The sequence below is a fragment of the Rhea americana genome, unplaced genomic scaffold (assembly GCF_003343005.1).
Source record: "Rhea americana isolate MKP2758 unplaced genomic scaffold, rheAme1 scaffold_209, whole genome shotgun sequence".
Classification (NCBI taxonomy): domain Eukaryota; kingdom Metazoa; phylum Chordata; class Aves; order Rheiformes; family Rheidae; genus Rhea; species Rhea americana.
The window spans coordinates 596,574-618,673 of NW_028186249.1; the positions used below are offsets into that span (position 1 = coordinate 596,574).

A 22,100-nucleotide genomic window follows, 5' to 3' on the forward strand; every position below is an offset into this window, starting at 1 on the left:
TCTTTAGCCTGTGTTGTTTGTTTCTTGTGCTGTAATGTAACTAACTCCATTATCAAAARACCTTCATCCTTAAACCTCTTTTTTCATGATTCTGAGGGATAYACCAGTGAGGATATGGACGTGCATCACCAAGGTGAGGATCGATAGCTCTGTTGCAGGTAGCGGAAAGCTAGTACAAGTCAAACTTCAAGCTTTCCAGTAATACTTTTTGAAGCTGTCATTGCCACCATCCATCCACATCAGCATCGTTGCCTATTTTGCAGTAAAGAACATTAAATGTTGTCGAGGTATATGGGGAAAATATGTATTGTGCATGTGCAGAGTCCTGCACCTAGGGAGAAATAACTCCATGCACCAGTGCAAAGCTAGGGGCTGACCTGCTGGAAATCAGCTCTGCAGAGAAGGACCTGGGAGTGCTGGTGGATGASAAGTTGACTATGAGGCAGCAATGTGTCCTTGTGGCCAGGAAGGCCAATGGTATGCTTGGGTGCATTAGGAAGAGTGTTGCCAGCAGGTTGAGGGAGGTGATTGTGCCACTCTGCTCAGCCCTGATGAGGCCACGTCTCGAGTACTGCATCCAGTTCTGGGCTCCCCAGTACAAGAAGGACATGGAGCTACTGGAGAGAGTCCAGCATAGGACTACAAAGATGATGAGAGGCCTGGAGCATCTGCCCTATGAGGAAAGGTTGCGAGAGCTGGGCCTTAGCCTGGAGAAGAGAAGACTGKGGGGGGATTTTATCAATGTCTGTAGGTACCTGAAGGGAGGGTGTCAAGGGGATGGGRCTAAACTCTTATCAGTTGTCCCATGCAAMAGGACAAGAGGTGACCAACACAAACTGAACCACAGGAAGTTCTGCCTGAAYGTGAGGRGKAATTTCTTCCCTGTGAGAGTGACAGAGCAYTGGAACAGGTTGCCCAGAGAGRCTGTGGAGTCTCCTTCTCTGGAGATGTTCAAAGCCTGCCTGGCTGCAACCCTGTCTAACATGCTGTAGGTGACCCTGCTTGAGCAGAGATGTTGGACTAGATGATCTCCAGAGGTCCCTTCCAACCTTACCCATTCTATGATTTTTTATCCCGCTCTCAAGGGAGAAGGGACATTAATATGAATCTGAGGGAGAAAAAAGAAATTTYAGAGGTGACAACGGTAGAAAATAATTGAAAGTGAAGATACTCAGGTTTACTAAAGCATTTTTCACTGGGATTACCTTTGAAAAGAGAATAGCTGTTCTCATATCCAGTCCAAATTCTCTTTAACTATGGCCCTATGTAAAGCATTACAGTTTCCTGTCCATTTTTATCTCCTGAAAATAGGGACAGTATTGCCGTGCATCYTGCAGGGCTTGTTTTGAGATTAATATGATTTGATTCAAAAATTGTTCTGAAGAAAGCAAGCACTACRTTTATTATCTCACTCTCTGAAAATCACTTAGAGAACATGAGGTGAGCATTGCAGCATGCCATTCATCAATGCACAGGTTTTGCGATTGCTATGCAGCTGAAATCATCTGTCTGGGCATCCCAATATTATGCCTGAAATGAAAGCARAAGCTGCTTTGAGATGATTGCATGGGTATGGATTAAAAAGGAGAAAATGTATCCTTTTTTTTTTTAAAGTCTATCAGAAAACAAAACTCACCTTTTAAGTGCAAGTGTTCAAATTGCAGGTARTAGGAATGGATCTGTGACAATTTATACCAGCTGAGATTTTGTCCCAGTACTTCAGCAGCTAAAGTCTTGCACTATAAAAAGGCTGTTGGGGGAAAGGGAAATCAGTCATAATCAGTCTAATGCTTTTGTGACCCTTTGTGATCTCTACGGTTATGCTTAGGCTTTTCTAAAGGTTATTCTCAAGGAGTTACAGACATGATTTTCTTTTAGAAACAAGCAAATCCAGTGGTAGTTTTCAGACTGAGGGACAGATGAGATGGCAGGCTTGCTTTGCAGATTGCTTTGGTTTCATTTTTATTGGACTCTTGCTGTCATCTGAAAAAATATGACTCCTGGGAGCTGGATTCACTTGATTGTGTGGTGACCCATTAAAAAAAAATAACTTTGCAGTAAGGAGAAAGAGACAATTTAAAGAAACCCTCACACACACGCACACCCAAAAAAACCTTTGTTTATAGAAGAGAGCTAAGGCAGGATGATTACACAAGTTGCTGACGTCAATCGTGTACTTCTGGATATCTGCCACTAGGTATCGTGTGTGCCAGCCCTGGATTTTGTTCAGCCTCACGCGCCACCGTGGCGTGGAGCTGCTGTTGCCATAGGAATTTAGCTTAGCCCATGCCAAACGTGCGTTGCGTAATGACCCTTAGGATAGGGATCGTCAGGCTTGAGGCGTTAGGTACAACCCTTTCGCTAGGGAAGAAGCTGCAGCTCAGCGGCTGGTTTGTTTAGGGTTTTGAGGCTTTCTGTTGCCAACCCTTGCAAGCGTCCAAAGGCTTTGCTATGACGTACCTACTGCACTCATTCAGGCTTTCACTTAGACCTCCCAAGAGTCTGAACCTATGCATAATTTGAGTCAATTGATTTTTTTTTTAATCTTTTTTTGTTCCAGAGTTGGAAATTCAGCTTTGTTAAAATTGGGGTATATCATACCTATGGGAGACCATTTCCATGTGTTTGATTTAAGTGATGAGTTAAAATCAGTTAGTAACTAACTCTGTATGTGTGTGGCAAATTTATCCCATGGGATAGCATCCAATTGCTGACATGGAAAAAGACTTTTCCCAGACACACAGATATTTTAAGACACTTGTGTATAGGAGAGTAAGGGCATAACTAAAAGTAATATAATAGATTGCTGATTTTTATTTATTAGCAGGACTGACAACACTGTCTGTTGTTAAATGTGTTGTGTTTCCTGTAAATAATACAGGTTGTTTTTGATAGCTTATTATTTTTCTTAACTTCAAAACTTTGGCCTTAAACTTTCCCTGTTAGGTGTCTACATCAGATTAAATTTTTGAGAAAATTTCAGCCCAAATAAGTCTGGCTTTTTCCAAGAAGGTGGCTAAGGAAAATATGTGGTTTTGCTTATGAGTATAAATAATAATAACAATGTAGGGGATTTTTCTGGTGCCCTGGTGCCTGAGGCTTTGAAGCAGAGATTTTGTCAAAGCAGAAAAACGTGAGGAATGAGAGAATGACTGGGAAGGGAAGGAGAGGGCAACATGAGGGAGAGTGGTATGGCTCCATGGGAAAAGGGGAGTCCCAGCTCAGCCAGCCTGGTTGATACCATCTTTTGGATTCCATCTGCATTTGCTTTGAGGAGAGAGAAAAAGTAAAARTGGGGATATGAGAGACATGCATGCAAAATGGAGTGAAAAGAATATTACTGAAGTTGCAAAACTGCACATACAAACTCGGAAATGGGAGTAATTAAGTTTCCCATGTGAGTCTATCTCACTTCCTKTTTTACATGCTTTTTGATAGGATTTTTAGTCATCTCATGCTATTTCTTTTGCAAGATGCCARACTTAGTACAGAGGAGAAATGTAAAAATGAGGCTGCTCGTTGATAGAGCTCTCCCTCATTTGTTGCAGAAGTTGGAGGACAGGTAAAGAAGGAAGTGGATTGCTAGAAGAGGAGAAAGGGCCTTAGGGCTAAGGCTGTTTAATGTTGTCAYGGAAAATTGGCTTTTAACTCCCTGTCACAGAGCTCTGCAATGCTGAGCTATTCCATTAAGCCAGCATTTAACCYGTGTAGGGTTGCAGTTGGCAAACCACAGCCTGCTGCTCATTTTTGGAATGCCCTTTTTGGGCCATTTGGTCCATGTTGTGCAGAAGCTGGGCTCTCAGCTGTAAAGGTGTGCTTGTGCATCTAAAACTAAAACGTCTGACGTTAAAAATAACATATCAAACTGGAACAAGAAGTACGGTGCATACTTTAAGCGTAATCTCTTATTTGATGAAACGGAAGCAGTAGCTCGCCTCCTGCCGCCGACTCCTTGTGAATACAGCTATGTTAATACTTGCAAAGCACCTGTATGCTCCAGTGATAAACACGCTACCAAAACACATGTAGATGTCAACAGCTCTTTCTCCTGAACTGGGGATTGATACACTAAATAAGACTCTGGATAAGGTACTGAAGGACTGCTTGTTAATTGAACTCTGTGCAACCTCTAATCTGAGGCATGTGCCCTAAAAGAATAAATACCAACTAGTCTTGCAGTCCTGAAAAGAAAAGTTTTATTTTTGCACAAGAAAACTGATCTGAAATGGCACAAATAAGACCAATGCTTTTATTTCCTACCTTTTTCAGCATTTAACATTCAAAACTTCAGAAATATTCTTTTAACATGGTTGCAGGGGATTTGATGGAGGGGGCAGGGAAGGAAATAGGACTGTTATTTTACTGTATGATATGTATATGCAGCAATCCCAGCATCATCTCATCTTCAGCAATTATGATTTCTATGCAGACTTCCGTCTCTTTTAAGATGCAAATCATAGTCTTTTATGTGCGAGAGATGAACAGGGATTTGCTTGTGTTTCTCTAGTGCTCTGCGTTGGCACTCAGAAGGGTATTTCTGTCTTGAGAGTATTCTGGTAACCTTTTGGGATCAGATAAAATAACTCTACGTGGCAGCGATTTCTTAGCAGATCTCGGTTATTTCTGAGCTAAAAGACGAGCTTTTCAATGCGATAGGTCTGGAAGAAGCAATCACCTCTCCAAACAGAAATATGCAAGTGAATTTTCACAAATCCTGTGCCAGAATATTCTGCTTTTTACTTTTCTGTAGTGAAGATGAGTGTTTTGGCTTCAGTCTATTGAATGTATAATGCGCAGAAGCCTGAACAGAACAACTGATCTTCCTTTTAGTCATAAATTGTACTTTTATGCCTAGTCTTATGGACTATGCCTAACTGGAGCTGGTTGTGCTGAGTAAAACCTATTTTTAGCAGTCTCTGGTAAGAGTAGTGTTTCTTCTGTGGGGGCAACATATATATGCCAAATTACAGTGCCTTGACTTAACTGTGGTGCAGCAGTGTTGGGTGGGTACAATTTATTAGCAACTAGAATTTAACGTTGCTATTTCCTGATTTTTTTCTTCTTTTTGGAATACCTTAACTGCTTAGCCTTAAATGACTCCTGAAGTAGATTTTAATATATAATGTTTAATTTGTAATGTTGGAAAAATACAATGTTTTAGATTGTATTGTCCAGCAGTTAGATAGAGCTATTAGCCTTTGAACAGTTTAAGGGAAGCCTATTTCAACATAATCTTCACTCATTTATTAGTCAGAACATCTTCCTTTCATTTTTTGCCCTTCGCTTTGTCTTTTCTTTGTCTGATAAAGTAGCAAAATTCTTCCATCTTCTGCAACAATGCCAGGGACCTAGGTGGCTTGCAGGGCCCAAACATAGTATTGGGTATAATAAGCATTGAAAAGATCTCCTAGAAAACTCATTCAGTATTCCTGGTATGTCTCTCCCTCAGTGGAATATGAAATGCAGTTGAGCAGGATGCGAGGAGCTTGGGCTTCCTGCATCTGCATGTGCATTTCTTCGCCCCTRTGATGGCGTAAACGATACTGAGCAGTTTTGCCAGAAGCCGCTATTCCATGGGATGATTGTTGCGGGAGATCTGGCAACATGTCAAGGTGTGCCTGATATAGTCAAATGCGTAATTCAATTTATTTAGGAGAGGGGTGGAAGAAGACAGCTTCTGATGATTGCRAGATGTTTTCTTCTCACTGCCTCTACTTGCCCCCTGCAGGCAGGTGGTATTGTTTGATTTATTGCAGTTCAGTTGTTCCCTCTGGTCCAGGCTCAGAGGCAGGCATTCSCTTGGCCCTTCCAGCAGGTAGTCTGCTTCAGATAGGTTTTTTTTTTTTTTCCCTGCTGTCTAACCACTTCAGGGAAAAAAAATAGGGAGAGAGAGGGAGAGATTTTTCTTGGCTTCATCTCCTGCAGAATGGACTGCCAGCTCGCTATATGGCATATGTGCAGCTCTACTTCTTCCCAACATTCCTTATCATCTCTTGTTTKGTCTATGGAAGTTAAAAATTAAAAGGTCCCCACCCTGCAAGGGGTACCTCACGCGGCAAGAACCATACTGAATAGCCAGAAGAGTGGAACTTGTGTTGCCATTGCTGAGTGATTAATTCAGGTCCTCAGCGATATGTACTCTTCTTCAAATGCCCACTCCCCTGTGGATGCAGTCAGTCTTAAGTCTTCCAGCTTGTGGTTTTCTTTCCCTTGAGCAACCCAGRTGACATGCCTGCTCCACAGTGCATTCTTCCTGCTTCTCAATTCCTAGCCACTTCTTTGACTCAAGACAGGCATTTTCTTGACTGGCTGTCTCAGGATGCTTTGGAGCTAAGCCTTTATCTTCTTTTTATCTCCTTTTTTTCCTCTTTTTCACCAGAACTGTCTCCCCAGCTGTCCAAAGTTGTTCTCTTTCCTCCCTGTGTTTCACTTCTTTCTTCTTCGAAAGAAGTTTCCTTCCGGAGGAAGGAAAGTGAGGTTTCCACTTGGTTCTTCACAGTGCGGCAGTCACAACTGTGCAAAAGTCAGTCCCTTGCACCTGATTTTTCTCTTCCTCTGGTCAGTGGGACATTATGTGATGTCCCACCAACTCCTGTATCTCCCACAGTGCTGTTCAAGAGGGAGGAGGAGACTGCATGGCTGATCTTAGCAGTACAAAAGAGAGGCAGATGCTGGCTGGGTCCGCACTGACATGTTCTGCTATTTCACTCTGTTCACCCAAAACAGAGGGAAGTCACTCCACCCAGCAGGACTTGATCTGCATTTCCAAGGATCGTTCTCAGCCGTAGTGCTATCGTTCTACCTTCCAGCACAGTCTTATCTGCACAAGGTTTTGACCAGATGGACTTATCTAGCAGAATAGAACGGGCTTTTGGCATGTTATCAAGCATGACTTCTTTGAGCTTCTATTACCTGTAGATAACTGGATGAGCTGTATGAAAATGTGATTRTCTGTTCTTCAGTCTGAAGGTGCGTGTGGTTGTGATTTCAGCCTCCCATCTGTGTCCTTTGTATAGTTAGTCCAACAATGCTGAACTTTCTGAAGGTATTCCCTACAGCAGAGATGCCCTTTCCCAGAAGACTTTTACCAGTATTGCAGTCCACTTAGGGATTCAAACCTGTAGCAGCTTATTCCCTACTCTGGGCAACCGTTTCCATGGATGAGCAACACTACAAAAGTGCCACAGCCCAGTGGTGGACTCCTACACTGTAAAAGAGATCTTGAGAGTTGGTCTAACTGAAGTTTTACCTAAAGTCTTGACCAAATTTCATCTCTGTCATAGATAGCTGAGATGTTTCGTCACATCCACTGTTGAAGGAATCTTGTCCTTTAATTATGCAGGACCATTGAACTTCCTCTGTAACTGCTTGTTTTGTTCAGAGAAGGGTTCGAAAGTGCACAGTTCTATCAGAGTTGGTCTATCTGGATAAGAAGCACTGCAGTCTATTCTTTTGGAAGCTCTTCAGTTCTTCATCTGCTTCCATAGGAGCTCATGAGCTGCTGTTTAAGACCAAACAGGTCTCTGTGACTTTTGCTGTCCAAAGGGAAAAATGCAGTAGTTGTATCTTTCTAGGAACTTCTTCAGCATTTTTCTGTTGGAGTCTCTTGATTACTCTGTGATTACTTTATGAGAGGTAGTAGAAAGTCATACTTGCACTGCACAATGAGGGTTTCCCTGTTCATCTCAGAGCAGCTAGTTATAAAAAAAACTTAGGCAGAACAGTTTCATAGATTTCAAAAAATATTAGATGTTAAGAGGTCTCTCCTATGTTTGTAGCCTGTTTGGCAGTATGTGGGACTTCCCAGCGCCCTAAGAGAGGGTTCAGTAGATAGAGTATGGTCTCTTTCAGATTTCAAATAAGCTGAAATTTTAGTAGCAGGGAAACACAGCCATATTTTTTTTTTCCTTATGAGGCATTTCACAAAAAAAAMCAATTAATTCTTTGGATTGCCTTTATTCGGACCTGACGTTGGCAAGATTTTCTTTTTTTCTACATTCTTCAAGTTCTGAAAAGGTAGATAAGGTATCTGACCTGATGATATCTAGTCTTTTAATAATGCTTGTAAATCAAGATGTCTAGTTTCTGTTGCATTGAAACAGCTGTCCAAGGCTAGGGAGGCAGTGCTCTTAACAATATTTTATGGTACCAGTATGTGATAGCCAGAGGAGACTGTGTTTGAAAATAGAGGAATAACCTCATTGCAAAGGATGCTAAAGAGCTACTTCAGATAAGAAGTTGTTTATGGCGCATTGAATAACTGTTTATTATTTCAGATATATTTGTAAACATATTAAATACCATCTTAACTTTACATTCAATCCCTTGCACTTACATTACCTWATTTTTTTCTTAAACTATTGTCTTGATTTTAACACAAGCAAATACTCATAAAATTTCAGAAATGGAAGCCTTTCAGGGATAATTAATGGATCTGGGATGCACATCCTTATGTAGTATATGGAGTATGTTCATACAGAGTACATACTTCGGAAATTTTTGCTTTAAGGAGAATAGACTGTAGCAGCTAGGACAAATGGCTTACCAGGAGATTGATTTTACGTTGAGAGAGCAACCTAAGTAGTTGAAATGTCCTTGTTGTTGGCCACTTGATCTTTAAACCTTCACTGTAGCATTTTACACATGTTTTTCATTTAATTTCTTACATTTTTATGGAGTTAGAATAATTGAAATCTTACAGGGAAGTGCTTCTCATTTCCATTAGATTTGACAGTGACATTGTAAGTTATTTTCCCAGCAATTACTCATCTTGAACAGTTCACAAGTTCAGAAGGTATCAAGTTTAAAGCTTGAGACTTGCAATCTAAGCAGGAAAAAAAATAGCGGAAGGTGGTTCATGGTGATTTAATTATCTTTAAACCAGCATCTTTAAATTCAGCAAGCCTCGGAGTGCTTGAGGTTAATGTGGCTTGGTTATCCAATGTGTGTTGTAGGTATTGAAATCGGATGGGCAGGGTAGGGAAAGTCACAAAAGTGATGAGTTTTAAGGAACAAAGTTGTTGTCCGTTAGTAAGAAGTTTAAGCTGTATGGGGGTGGTCCACAGTGTTTTGTCTTAAGCTTAGGAGTCAAGACATCCACAACTCGRTAATCCACAAAGTGCTGGAAAGATGTGGCCCTACTTTTTGGTTTTCATAATGCTTGAATATTAAAAGAAGCTTTGACTCCAGTTATTAGAGATCCTCTGCTCCAGTTATGAGCAATCCCTGCTGTCCTTGGTGCATTGCTTGCCGGCATTTAATCCTTTATATGGCCTTTGTATGCCTAATGCTGCTTTGCGTAGGTTTACTTAAGTTATATCACAGAGCCTTTATTCCTAAGTTTAGGTGAAAAGTGTTGGTTTCAAGTTTAAGCCAGTGTTCTTCAGCAAATGTTACTTAAGAATAGTTGCTCCTTCTGCATGTGTTCAATAAATGTGTTTTGATTTAGTTTTATTAGATTTAAAATCAGTATAGCTTTTCATACCAATGACCTAATCCATTTTAAAACTCTACCCTGACAACTTTCAAAGTTCAGCAATTTTCTTTATAAGCTACACTCTTTTAAGGAGAGGAGAACTGATTTATTTATCTGTGCTGGATTTAAAAACAGGTCACAGATTTCTTTTTTTTCTTTTCTTTTTTCTTTTTTTTTTTTTTTTGCTCCAAATAAAAGTCACTACCAGTCTAAGACTTAAGAACTATGAATTTTATCTTGCTGCTGAACTTTCAGAAGTTTTGAGTCTGTGTGAATTGCAGTGAAAATTATATTGTTCTCTCTATTTTAACAGATGCTTTCAGAGAAGTTAATTTCCAGAGAAGTTTGCTACCTCTAGTTAAGAAAATCTGATTAGAGTGACTCTTTTACTTCTTACTGTTTATTCCTGTACAGAAGTTTAGTGTCCTCAATATCCTCTAAACTAAACTGTTAAGAGTGCAATCTTCAAAGGTGTCTGTATGATGTCGTCCCACCTTATAAGATAAAATTTATGGGATAATTAAAAAAGAAACTGGCCAAACAAGAAAGCAGAAATCCTTTTGAGGGTTGATCTATCATTTACTTTTTCTAGATTTTAATTGCCAAATGTAGTGATGGGTCTTGCGCTTCTCCTTTGTGGACTTGCAAAGTAGCATCCAGAACTGTGTAGGATTAAGAGATTCTAATTTCTTTAGAGCCAAATCAAGTGCAACATTACTTGGGACACAAGATTTCTGTGATAGCACTTAATGCCAAGGCTGACCTGATCTTTCTCTTACACAGTTGTTTTGGACTTGGTTTATAAGATATGAGCTATGTATCACAATTTTTGCTTTCATAAAGCTKACTCTTTGAGGGGAACAGAGTCAGCTTTAACTGATATATATACTGATACTTTATCAGTTAACCTGTTGGATGKTTTCAGATCATATCAAAACCCAACGAGCCAGCTCGCCAGCATGAAAGCCACCCTGAGGAGACAGAAGAAGAGTTAAGGGAACACCAAGCCCTTCTGGAGGAGCCATACAGTGAGAGAGTTGCGAGCCAGAAGGAGGCCCCAGGGTTGGCCAACATGGTGCAAGTGAAGCAGGAACCCATTGAGAGTGATGAGGAGGAAGCAGATCCACAGCAGGAGCTGGAGCCTGGTCAGAGGCAGGCTGAACAGGAGCTGCTCTTTCGTCAGGTGAGCTCTCAAAGCATCATCAAGGGGGACTGCTGGTGCTCTCTCTGCTCTCTCATGATGTGAAAAATTAAGGATATGTCCATGGGCACAGTGACACCAACAACCTAGGAAAACCGCAGTGGCTAGAAGTGTACTGTATGCTCCAATGATGAAGTTGAGGAGTTTAGCAGCGTTTTGAGTGATAGGAAACAATCTAAGTAGCGTTACTGTGAAATAAAATCAAGCAGATAGGCATCTGTGAGGTGAGAGAGGGTTGGAGCTGCTAGGAGCTGTTGGATCTGCAATCACYGTTAGGCAGCTATGCAAAAATAGGGCAGTGACCGACCCAAATATCTAAGTTTAGTGAGTTCTGAATAGTTGAAGATTTTCCCAGGCTTTGAATGGTAGGTTGTAATCATCATATAGGACTGAGCCATCCATGTATAGGTAGAAAGTGGGGAGATTAGCATTAAACTAATTTCACACGTACACCGTTGCTTGTACCCATTTTGCTAAGGATAGGAGCATGTGGTCCATACATATGACTAGACCTAATATTCATAAATGCGCTATTACACGCTCTGGCAGAGGACAAGGGGAGAAAAAGKCTTGCAAATGAAGTGGAACAGTTGATTTGAAGAGTAAATTCCTGCACTATCACAGTGACCATTTGGGACTTGGTTCTCTGTGACTGCCTAATACCACTCTAATGGCAAGAAGCTAAGGGAACTAGCTCCTGAGGGTTTGCTACATAAAGAAATCTTCTGATAAAGTCAGTGCTATCCTTTYGTGCAGTCACCCTGTCATCTCCAAAGTCACAGGGAGGGGAATCTGGATCACTTGCACAAAATGTAGTCAATGTGCTTGTAGTTCCAGAGCCACTTTCTCTTTGTTTCTTTAGGAAGACAAAAGAAGTCTTAMCATTTCTGACCACTGTGGTTGCCATTAGCTGAGGATTTTATTTCAGCCTGATTTTGTTAAAACTGATTAACTCTTCCAAAGAACAGCTAGATAAAGAGACTGGGTGACAAGTTTTGTTGAAGGGGATTCTCTCTTCACAGCCACAGATCCTAGAGATTTCAGGTGTGCTGGCTTTTGTGGGTGAAAAAGACAGATGCATAGTAATAAATCCAATAAAGATATAGTATGGCGTGACCTCCCTAATTAACATATCTGTCTCTCCATAGCAGTCTGTCTTTGTAGCAGTCACACAGGTAAGAAGGTGTTGATTCTCCTAAGGTACCCCTGCTCTACTCATATTTGCAGTCTTTAAAATTGAGCATCTGATGATCCAGAGCCTTGTGTAACCACTGCATGGGATCTACAGCCAGGAACAGATAGCTGTGTTGATGCCAGGGTGTAGCATTCTGAGCAAATGCACAGCCCTTGGCTAGRGAAGGCAGACTTGTGCCAAATTTGCAGTTGAAATGTCTGTGAATTAGGCATAAGTGGTCCCTCTGTGWGACGATTTGCATCTAGCTGCTCCCTGCCACCTCCCTAGTGCTGCAGAATTGACACRTATGTCCCATATGAACATCACTGGCTATTGCTCAGAGAAGATATTTTCAGTTACTAGTCAGATAGTGTTAGCTTCATAACAGTGCTGCCTCAGAGGATCAAGACCAATGMCAGTCATCCTTAAACGAGGCCTTATTTCTTTGATCTGGGCACCATTGCTTTCTTAAAAAAAAAAAGGAGAGAAACAAAATTTAATATGCTGCTAATGATGGACTGCAATCAAGTCATTCCTGTAAATGGGCAGCCTCCCCCTGAAGTCCTGAATGCACGATCCTACCTGAGTGATCTTGAAAAGAAGTATTTATTTTCCAATTACTTTGTCTCGGAGAGAACRGTGAATAAATAGAGGGAATGGGAACCATGTTAGGCTGTAATTTGAATGTGGTCCTTAGGATGCAGTTCAGCTGAAGCCGTTCCCTGACCTGGTGCATTGCATTGCTAATACACTAGTGCCGTGGCAGGGGTGGCACAGGAGTAGGAGTAAGTCRCCAGAGCGGAGGGAAGATGATGCAGCTTCTTCTCATGACATAGCGTATACCAGCTTCAAGGTTGAGGTTTGACCATGCTGTCGTGCCACTTGCCTGGCTTCAGTCTAGAAGCACATCTGTGCTGCATAATGTGTGTTCACRCTCGTTTGTCAGGTAAATGAGTCAAAACCTGCAAACATAATATGTAAAAATCCTTAAAAACTGTTTTATTGAGGCACCACACAGGCTTTCAGCAGCTACCCCTTTCTCTTCCGCACAGCAAGCCCTCCTGCTGGAGCAGCAACGCATTCACCAGCTGAGAAACTACCAGGCATCGCTGGAGGCAGCTGGCATGCCGGTCTCTTTTGGAGGGCATCGGCCTTTGTCCCGTGCACAGTCCTCACCTGCCTCAGCCACCTTCCCTATGTCTGTACAGGAGCCACCCACTAAGCCAAGGTTCACAACAGGTAACGTTTTAGGCCATAGGACACCTAATCAGCGGGGCTCTGGTGACCTCTTTGCCTTGTTATCCTTTTTTGCTTTCAGAAWGCCAGCAGTGGTTATACAGTGGCAGTAGAGAGATCATATTCCTCGTTTAGGTGGAAAGGTGTACTCTAGTGGGAAAGCTTACTTGCAGCCCTGCTCAGGCCCTGTGTCCGTACAAGGCCATCCGCTTGGGATCTGAATCTCAACTGTGGTTGTAGACTCCGTAATGTCCAGCGATCTTTCAGAATAAGATTCAATCCTTTTATATCTTGTTACCCTTCTTTTCCTTTCCCCAGTAAGATAGACACTGTYTAGCCTATCGAGAAAAGAATCTGCAAAATGAATAAAATGTAGTGTCACACTTAAGTATGTTCCTCCTGAAAAAAAAGGAAGTTGAGTCATACACTATGACAGGGGTGATTTAGATGTGACGAGAGCAGAGCCCAATGTTATTGAGAAAGGACACCATGCCAGATGGTCTGGGGAGACCTAATGCTACCAGGACCTGTGATATCTATTTATTTGATGTATTTTTCACATCTTCTCTAGTTCCTGCACAACTTTGCAGCGTAAATTAGTTGTTTTGGACTCTGTGCTAGACCACCCCTTTCTGTAACACACAGTGTCCACCAAGGAGGGGCTGTTCCTGTAGSTTAAAAAAGAAAAAACAAGAGAGAGAGAAGGCCAGTATACCTGGCAAAAGCTAATGCATCAGAAAGGTGAGATGAGTTGATTATTTCAAGTTGTCAGTATGCAGAAACWGAGTGAAGACAGTTTTCTTACCTACTCTGTCTTCATCTCAAAATTGTGACTACAGTTCTGCATTTGTCTAGTGCAATGCACAAATGGAAGGAAAGTGTTAATGTCCCCACAAAGATTAAATATGAAGGGTAACTGTTCTTCTAAAATCAATGAGGACCTTTGACCAACATTTTTCTTCTCCAAATCCATTCTGTCTATTCAGTAGCTTTAGTAACAGATAAAAGTTAATTACATGCWATTTTTCAAGTCCTATGTTGGGGCGTTAAGCAAACTAATTTTAGTGTTGACTGCTTTTCCAGTCCTCTCTTCCCYAAATGTCAAGCTCTGCTTTATGAATGAACATTTTGCCATATGGTGTGCACCCTGGGGAGAGGAGAGGGAAAAAAAAGGAGAAAAAAATRTTGCCCTAAATAAAGGCAACTTGTGGTTTTGTTTCACTTTGATTAATCCATTTAATCTTACTTTAACCCATACTTTTTTCATCATTAAAATCAGCACTGTGGGTTGGGTTTGTTTACAGACTCTAATGGTATAATAAGAATGATAAGGTACATATGACTTTCTTCGTCAGCTGTTAGGTCCAGAGTGGGAAGCACATGCAATCAGCTTTCTAAAAGCCCAAGTAGCATCTGATTTTTGGAAATCAGCCCTTCAAGTCTGTATTTGTTGTTAATAGCTAAATCTTGAATTTTTGGTGACCTGAATTTCTGATACAACCAGTTGCAGCATCAGAAGGAACAAGATTATTTTAGAGTTTGGCTTTTGCCGAGGATACAAAGAAGGGTAGGCCCCTGGCTCCCAATCAAACCAGATGAAACTTGAGCACATGATACACTTAGCCCCAAATCTTGATGCTTTTAAAACAAGGAATGAAGACTGACCCTACTTTAAGAGATTATTTGTTCTTTTTCTTTCTTCCCTTCTCCTCCTCTGGTATTTAAACTGTCTTGTCAATCATGTGTAAGACTTTGAATGTACAGTAGCACTTTCTACCAGAGGATATACGTTTTAGTCAAAAATGTACTGCTGAATTTCATTATAAATTATATAAGAATGTAGTAATAAGACTTTGAAGAGTGTACTTCTTTGAAAAGAYACTTAAAATTTTAAGATTTATTTTCCTCGGCAGTAGGATAAAAAAAAGTGGCTTAATAAAAAAGCAGAATATCATRTTGCTGTTATACAGTACCAGACATTTACTTAATCCGGTTCATTGGTATGAAGAATGTTTAGTGTCTTTCACCTGTTAAACATTCTTTTCATAGCATTTAGCCATATTAAGTCTCAAAGGCTTGCTTTTCTACTGATTTTCCATTGTGCAGTCCTTTACGCTTATGCTACGTGAATGGAGAAGGAAAGAGGCAATAAGATGCTATCAAGGGAGAAAGTGTTGTTTGGCATGTGCTGACACTAGTAAAGATGCAGGGCATGAAAGGTGAGATGCCAGTTGCCCAATTCATGGAAACTGGATGGAAGAAAGTTTTCAGGAAGGATAATCATTTTCCCATTGGTTTTCTTTCTGCTTGAACAAATAGTCCATTTAAATCCTTCTCCACACTCAGGCCGTAAAACCCCTGTGTTTAATTCTCCAGGAGAAGTCCTTCAGACAAACCTGGTTATTGTATGYCCACCAATGGGAAGGAAGGAGTAGTTTAATAAGCTGCCACTGTTTCCTTAGGGTTGCCAGAAAAAAGAACACACAAGCATAGAAAGGAAAGCCAGACGTTTCACAAATTGAATGTGTGTGCACTAGTTAGATTGGTTCCGTTTTCTTGAAGTTGTCTACTGTGTATCAAAATCAGTGTGTTTGGAGGTGGATGCTAAGCCTTAATCACTAGACTTGAACTATTCTTTAAAGGGCAGGAAATTATCTTGGTTATTTTTCAAGGCAAGCAGTGCCAAAGTGCATTAGGCTTCTTTTTCACGAGGAAAATCAGGCTGACTGGGAAGCAACTGCTTTTGAGACTGATTCTACCATAATTATGTACTCTGGGTTTTATAGAAATTTGTATTTGAGATGCTGTGATCTTTTTGTGAGAGGGTTGGCGAAAAGAACCCTGTTCAGTGGCCCTAAGGAAGGAAACCAAGATTAGTCTAGCCACAAGTATGGCTGCTCCAAGATCAGTTATTGTCCAACAGACAAGGAATTCTTCATCACTTTTACATTCAGAGTGTTGTACAGACAATCCTAATGTTTCCTCTGAATGGCGTTAGGACCAGATGGCTTGAAATCCTGCTGTTTTATGTGTAATTTATTCTCCAATCTCTAGCAGTGACCAGTACCTGCGACATCAAAGGTGTATGAAAAGAACAACATAACACCTGTTTCAAACACGATGTGTTTGAAAGCAGTGCCATTCCTGACATCTTCAAGGCAATCAGTTTTATGCATGGCACTTAATTTTCCTTCATATTAGCGTATAAAAAGAAAGCTGGTCCTTGAACTTGCCCTCCCTAGCAGAGTAGCCCTCTTGACTTTAATGAATACTTCTGCATGCACTGTTCCACACACTTGAATAGGACTTCTCAGGGTAGGCCGTTAATTTGCGTAGCTCCAATTATCTAGTCTCTGATCTCCTGTGAAAATGGTTCCACAAATTATTCTGATGTTCTGCATTAAAGTATTTTTCATTTACAGTGAAGACATTTATTCTCTCCTGTGCAGAGCAATATAATTATCTGAGCCTCAAATCATATGTTTGTTCTGCCAAGAAAAGCGAGTCGGTTAGGCTTTAGAGCTGACCTTTAAAAATGATTGTTCTCATGTCTTTAGGTGTATTGCTTCCAGCACCACTTAATTTAACTCGTAATGGCCAATGTAGTTCAGTATTTTAAGATTAACTTGTCAAGCTTTGCTTTGTGTGTGTCTTCGTTTGAGTGTCCCCAACCACAGGAAGGAACTTGGACCAGTTCCATTGTTTTCTGTGGCTTAATTAAAAATAAAAACCAAAAACATTGAGTGATACATTATTATAGTGCAGAAAAACTTTATTGAGCCACCACTGTTATCACTGAATCATTGAGGAAGGACAAAGTTTATAGCTCAACCAAATTACTTAATTCCCACTGTAGTCCCCGTTAACTTATCCGATAGGGATGTATAGGCATCCTACTGCCACCTTTTCTGAAAACTTTCTTTTTTAACCCTTTAGGGTCCTCCCAAGTATGTGACCAGGAAGAGTGTTGTAAGGATGCAAATTGTACAAGGTTGAGATGAGAACGCGTCAGTCTGAACAAATGTCATGGAAGTCTGTGCAGGAGCACATATTCACTCCATACCACATTTTATACAAATCTTTTAGAAAGATTTTCTGTGTTCTGCATTTGGTGGCTCTTCTGGGCTCATTTAGTGTCTTTCTACCTAACTTTGAATGGTCTTGGGAAGAGGCTTAATTATCAAAATAAAATTTAGATGTGCACATATATTTTGAACAATTAAGGATTTCCCAGTAGGGCTCTCATTTTGTTGTTTACCTTTGAAAAAGCTGAGCAATAGTAAGCAGAGTGTGTGTATTCGCTTTGCTGCAGGATAGGCTCTCTGCCATGGTGATGCACATCTGAATCCTCACTGCCCCTTCAAGGATGCGGTCCTCAAAGGTGCACTGAAGCCAATTAACAGAAAGAGCCAGAATTTCACCCAGACTGGTCAGCAGCTGTCTAATAAATGACTTACCTCTTGTTTTTGTTTAAAATGAAGAATTTGTCTTGAGTGTGAAAATATATGTTGAAAGATAGAGTATGTATACACATGGCCCTTTTTGCATTAATTCTGTAATATGTAGTTAGTCCCCATAGATGTTTGGAAGCAGAATCACTTTCCTAAATTTAGCCACAGGAATTGAGTTGACCTAGTACCTAGTGCAGTCCCATGTGGTCTAGAAGATTATCTACGTGGGGTCTTGTGGGCACTTTAGGACTTTGTCAAACCAAGAAAATGCATGAAGTCCTCTGAAGAATGATTTCCTTAAAAAAATAAATTAACCTTGGAGGGAAAACGTGCGTGAGCAAGGAAATCATCAGACTTTGCACTAATTTAAGAACATTTGAACTTAAAAGAACATTGATGGAAACTCTAGGGAAGTTTTCTTGGGCAGTCATCCTTACAGTTGGGCTACTGCTTCTTCTCAGTTGGCATTTATAATGCTTGATTTTTCCAGAAGCTTCTCATAAAGTTTGCTGTGAATCAAAGCTGGGAGACCTTTACAGAATTTTATAACACAATCCTATTTAACTGAACTTTGGCTAACCTAGCCAATTAACCAGGGCTCTGTTCTCTTCCTAGAACTCAATGTGTTATTTTTTTTTCTCCTTTTGTACTCACCTACAGCAAAGTGAGGAGCTGCCAGATACCTTCCCTAAGGCTGAAGAGCTGAAAGTGTCAGTGCAAGAGTTTGTTGCACAGGAGAAAGACAATTTTTTTGGTAGGAGAACATGCCTATGCTTAGGCAAAAAAGGTGTGATTCCAGCTTAAGTCAAAGTAGCTGACTTGGGTGCACGCAGCAGCACAGAGCTCAGCTCCAGGCTACATGTCCACATAACTTCTCAGAGTCTTTCTTTTCTTTTTTTTTCTTTTTTTTTCTTTCCTTTTTTTTTTTTTTTTTTTAACGGGCCTCTCTGAACTCCTTGCAGTTGCAAATTGTGCTGTTTATCAGTATGTGAAGCGGTTGCATGAAAGCCAGCACAGGGAAGCTGTGCCAGCTGTGTCCAGACCTCTAGCCACAGCATAGGGTACGCTCTTGGGGGAGTGGAGAGAAGCAGCATCAGTTAATACAGACCCTTTAAAGCTGCGATCTGGGAATACCTTCTGCATCCACTGCTAATTCTAAAGCTTTTCTTTAGGACCTTTGATTGGTAACTTTGTACTGTGTTTTCAGATGGACATTTCTCGCAGGAACCCTTGCACCCTCCCCCCATTTGTACTGTTCTCTGGAGCTTTTGGCTGAAGGGAAGGGTAAATTTAAGTGTATTATTGCATCTCTTTTGCTCAAGTCTTTTGTCACTAAGACTACATAGCTGTAGAGAAGCTGCTGTTTGCATTCAGGGGATTATTGGCTACGAAATCCCAACTCCTATTCCAAAAATGTACCTGGGCAACTCTGGAACATGAATGAAAGTCTCCTACCCTGTTGTCATGCCATAAATACTTGGTAACGCRGGAGGATTTAGCTGCCTGACTCCCACGTTAAACAACACCGCTAAGTAGCTACACATCATGCTGAATAATTATTCCCAAGTGTGTGCTAACAAACTTAATTAGTATGTTGTCCGATAATGCTGATGTGAAGGCTTCAGTATAAACTATGTTATGAAACAGAATGCGTTCTAACAACTTACTCCTCCTGGTTTTTAATCCCAAACTCTAGAATCACTTTAGCAGCATTTATAAAAGCACTCAGTGGAAAAGTTGTAATTGTCAATCCCTTTTTAGATCACTTATTTGCACTCACATACCTCTAATCATCCTTAAACTTTCATTTGTCACCTCCTTCAGTCAACCTTACAACTTCAGCCTGTGGTGATGCTGGTGATTAATTTATTTTCCATATCCTTTGAGGATTTCTATTGGGAGGAACTGTCACAGGTTTGATTGTGTTTCAAAGAAGGTGCCCCCATGGTTTGAAAGATTTTAATTTTTAGAGATCTGTAGCTCCTGGTAGAATGCACACTACCTCTGCCTGCAAGTGCTCTGTTGCATAGAGAATGCTGCAGTCAAAAACTTGAGGGTTTTTATTTATTTATTTATTTTCCCCCACCATGTATGTGGCAAAATGGTTACTTACTCTGAGAGCAATTTTGTGCCCTCTGTCGCAGGCCTTGTGTACGACACCTTGATGCTGAAACATCAGTGTACCTGTGGAAACACAAACAGCCACCCAGAACACGCAGGGCGAATTCAGAGCATCTGGTCCCGGCTCCAGGAGACAGGTCTCCGTGGCAAGTGCGAGGTAATGAAAACACCGGCAAGGAGAGAGAGGAAAAAAAAAACCTATTTTTAAGTAATGATCAGCTGAAATGAAGCTGTTATAAAAGGAATGAGCTTTGGACAACATAGCTAAACACTATGCCATCAATGTAGATGATATTTTGTTGGACATGTATGTTTTAAGAGTAAGGCAAACTAAGAGAAAAGCTTAGATACTAAAATAAGCATATTAATGATTAATAAGCATTAATAGTAATAGTTATTAATAGCCAATGATAAATTGATAGGGTTCCTCTGTTCTCTGAGTGCCTGAGGAGACTGAATCATATTGTATCTGTGAGTTGTGTCAGAACCTGGCTAGAAATACTGTCTGAGCAATCAGAAAAACTATCCACGTGGTGGCAGCATTGCCATTAGCTAAAGTTCTCCTGTCACAGCCTTATTTCTTGCTGAAGAGAGCRAGGAAGAGTTTTAAACCTGTTTGTGTCTGCAAAGACCCATTTAATTGAATTCTGGGATTATTCTGACAAAAACACAAAYACCCCATTGCTGTTGTCTAGCTCTGCTAGAAGCCATAATTCAATCACAAAACACGAACTGCCTCCTAAGTCTTCTAAAATTATGTTACAGATGTGCTCCAGTGTGTGAAGTTCTTCATAGTCTGATTCCAAGGAGCAGCTGTTTTGTTGCAAAAGTTGTTGTTTCCTTAGYTTGGTAGTTTGGGTTTCTCTCACAACAACTCTTGGAGCTGTCCTTGAAATTCACCTGATTTCCACCTATGTTTCCCTTTCGAACAGTGGCAAAATTCAACCATATTGTGACCTTTCCTTTGCCTGAAAACCATAAATATGTGATATTGGCTTGCTTGCCTCAATGCATTTCCTTTCTTCAGTGAGTCTCCTGCCTTTCAGGGATAGCCAGGCACTCTCCTGAGGCTTGCTTCCTTTCTCTAGTCGGCTTTTCTAATCCTTCATCTCTGTTTTTCCCACTTGTGTCCARGTCAGCGTGAAAATTTTCTTCTTTATTGTAACTTTTCTCCTGAGCTTGCTGGGCACAACTTTGCCCTCTTTCTCCATCCTCCTTCCACCTCCTCTTTCCACTCCTCTCTTCTTGACAGGCTTTTTTCCTGGCACCACTGTCATTGATTCTCTTTCTGTGGTACTGGACCTGTGTAATTTTGTGCAGGGTCAAAAAGGGTCAAAACCCTTTTTTCACACTCTTTCTGAAGATCTGCTGCCAGAGTCTGTCTCTCTCTGAGCAGGAAGGAGTGCAAGATGCAACATACGTTTCCTTTAGCAAACTTGGAGTCAGGGGCACTTGCGTGGCGAAGGGATGAATTTGAGTCACAAGCGCTCCCTAGATTGGGATGTGTGCTGAGCTGTTTGAAGTGATTCGTAAAGCTTTTTGCATTACCCCAAAGACAGGATCACTGCGGGTGTTGCAAGCAGAATGCTGCATTCTGTGGGACGTATTCCATGATGCAGTTGACCTTGAAGGAATTTTGGAACCTGACCTAATAATTATTATTCCTTTTTCTTCTTYTTTTTTTTTAATCCCTGGTGCCTATGCAGAAAGTCCCATTAATGACAGAATGTACTATACCCTRCGTTTCCCCTGCTTCCCCCCACAGATTTCCTCTTTGAGCTTCTGACGTGTAAAGCTTTAAAAGAACTGTTTACATGATGATGGCGACACTTAATACTTATACAGCGGGTTCTATATCTGCATTTTTTTATGGGTTACAACAGTGCAATCTGCATAGCAGCACTTTGAAAGAGGTGGCTATTTGAAGAGTTATTAGTAGATGTGTTATGACCACAGCAACACCTGGATGACAGCAATCAGAACTTTTGATAGTGTGTATATTTTATTTTTTGCTGAGCTCCTGCTTTATCCTAGGTTGTTTTTTTAGCTGGCATTGCTGACTGACACATTTGGGCATGCTCTTTGTTATCTTCACTGTTGCAGATGTATTGTYCTATGCCTCAGACATTATACACCAGTTAAGTAAGTTCTGGGGATCTGATGTGAAAATTGTTTGCCATTATATAGTTAATCCATTTATTATCAGTCATGTTTGTAAAAGGACAGTTTAAACTTTGATGTTTCCTTATCCTCATATTTCCTTTTGTTTCCTTAATGGTCCTTTGCTGTGGTCTGTGTGTGTAGTTTTAATTCTGTTGTTTGTAAGTATTTGCTAGACACTGATAAAAACACAGTGCCTTGCACGATGCATAATATAATCTCATGCTGTGTGGGGTAGCCAAGACTCTGTTGGACACCTGAGCTCTTACAGAAAGAGCAGAA

At 40.8% G+C, this 22,100-nt stretch overlaps 1 protein-coding gene across 4 annotated transcripts in view; it reads left to right on the plus strand.

The window, feature by feature from the left end:
- The window catches only part of HDAC4 (histone deacetylase 4), a 270,470-nt gene that overhangs the window by 199,446 nt on the left and 48,924 nt on the right, over positions 1-22,100 (plus strand). For all 4 annotated transcript variants that reach the window (XM_085304382.1, XM_085304384.1, XM_085304383.1 and 1 more), the window contains exons 13-15: positions 10,401-10,658; positions 12,903-13,089; positions 19,682-19,815. In XM_085304382.1, coding sequence (XP_085160508.1) covers positions 10,401-10,658; positions 12,903-13,089; positions 19,682-19,815 — 579 coding nt within the window. The remainder of the gene's footprint in view (positions 1-10,400; positions 10,659-12,902; positions 13,090-19,681; positions 19,816-22,100) is intronic.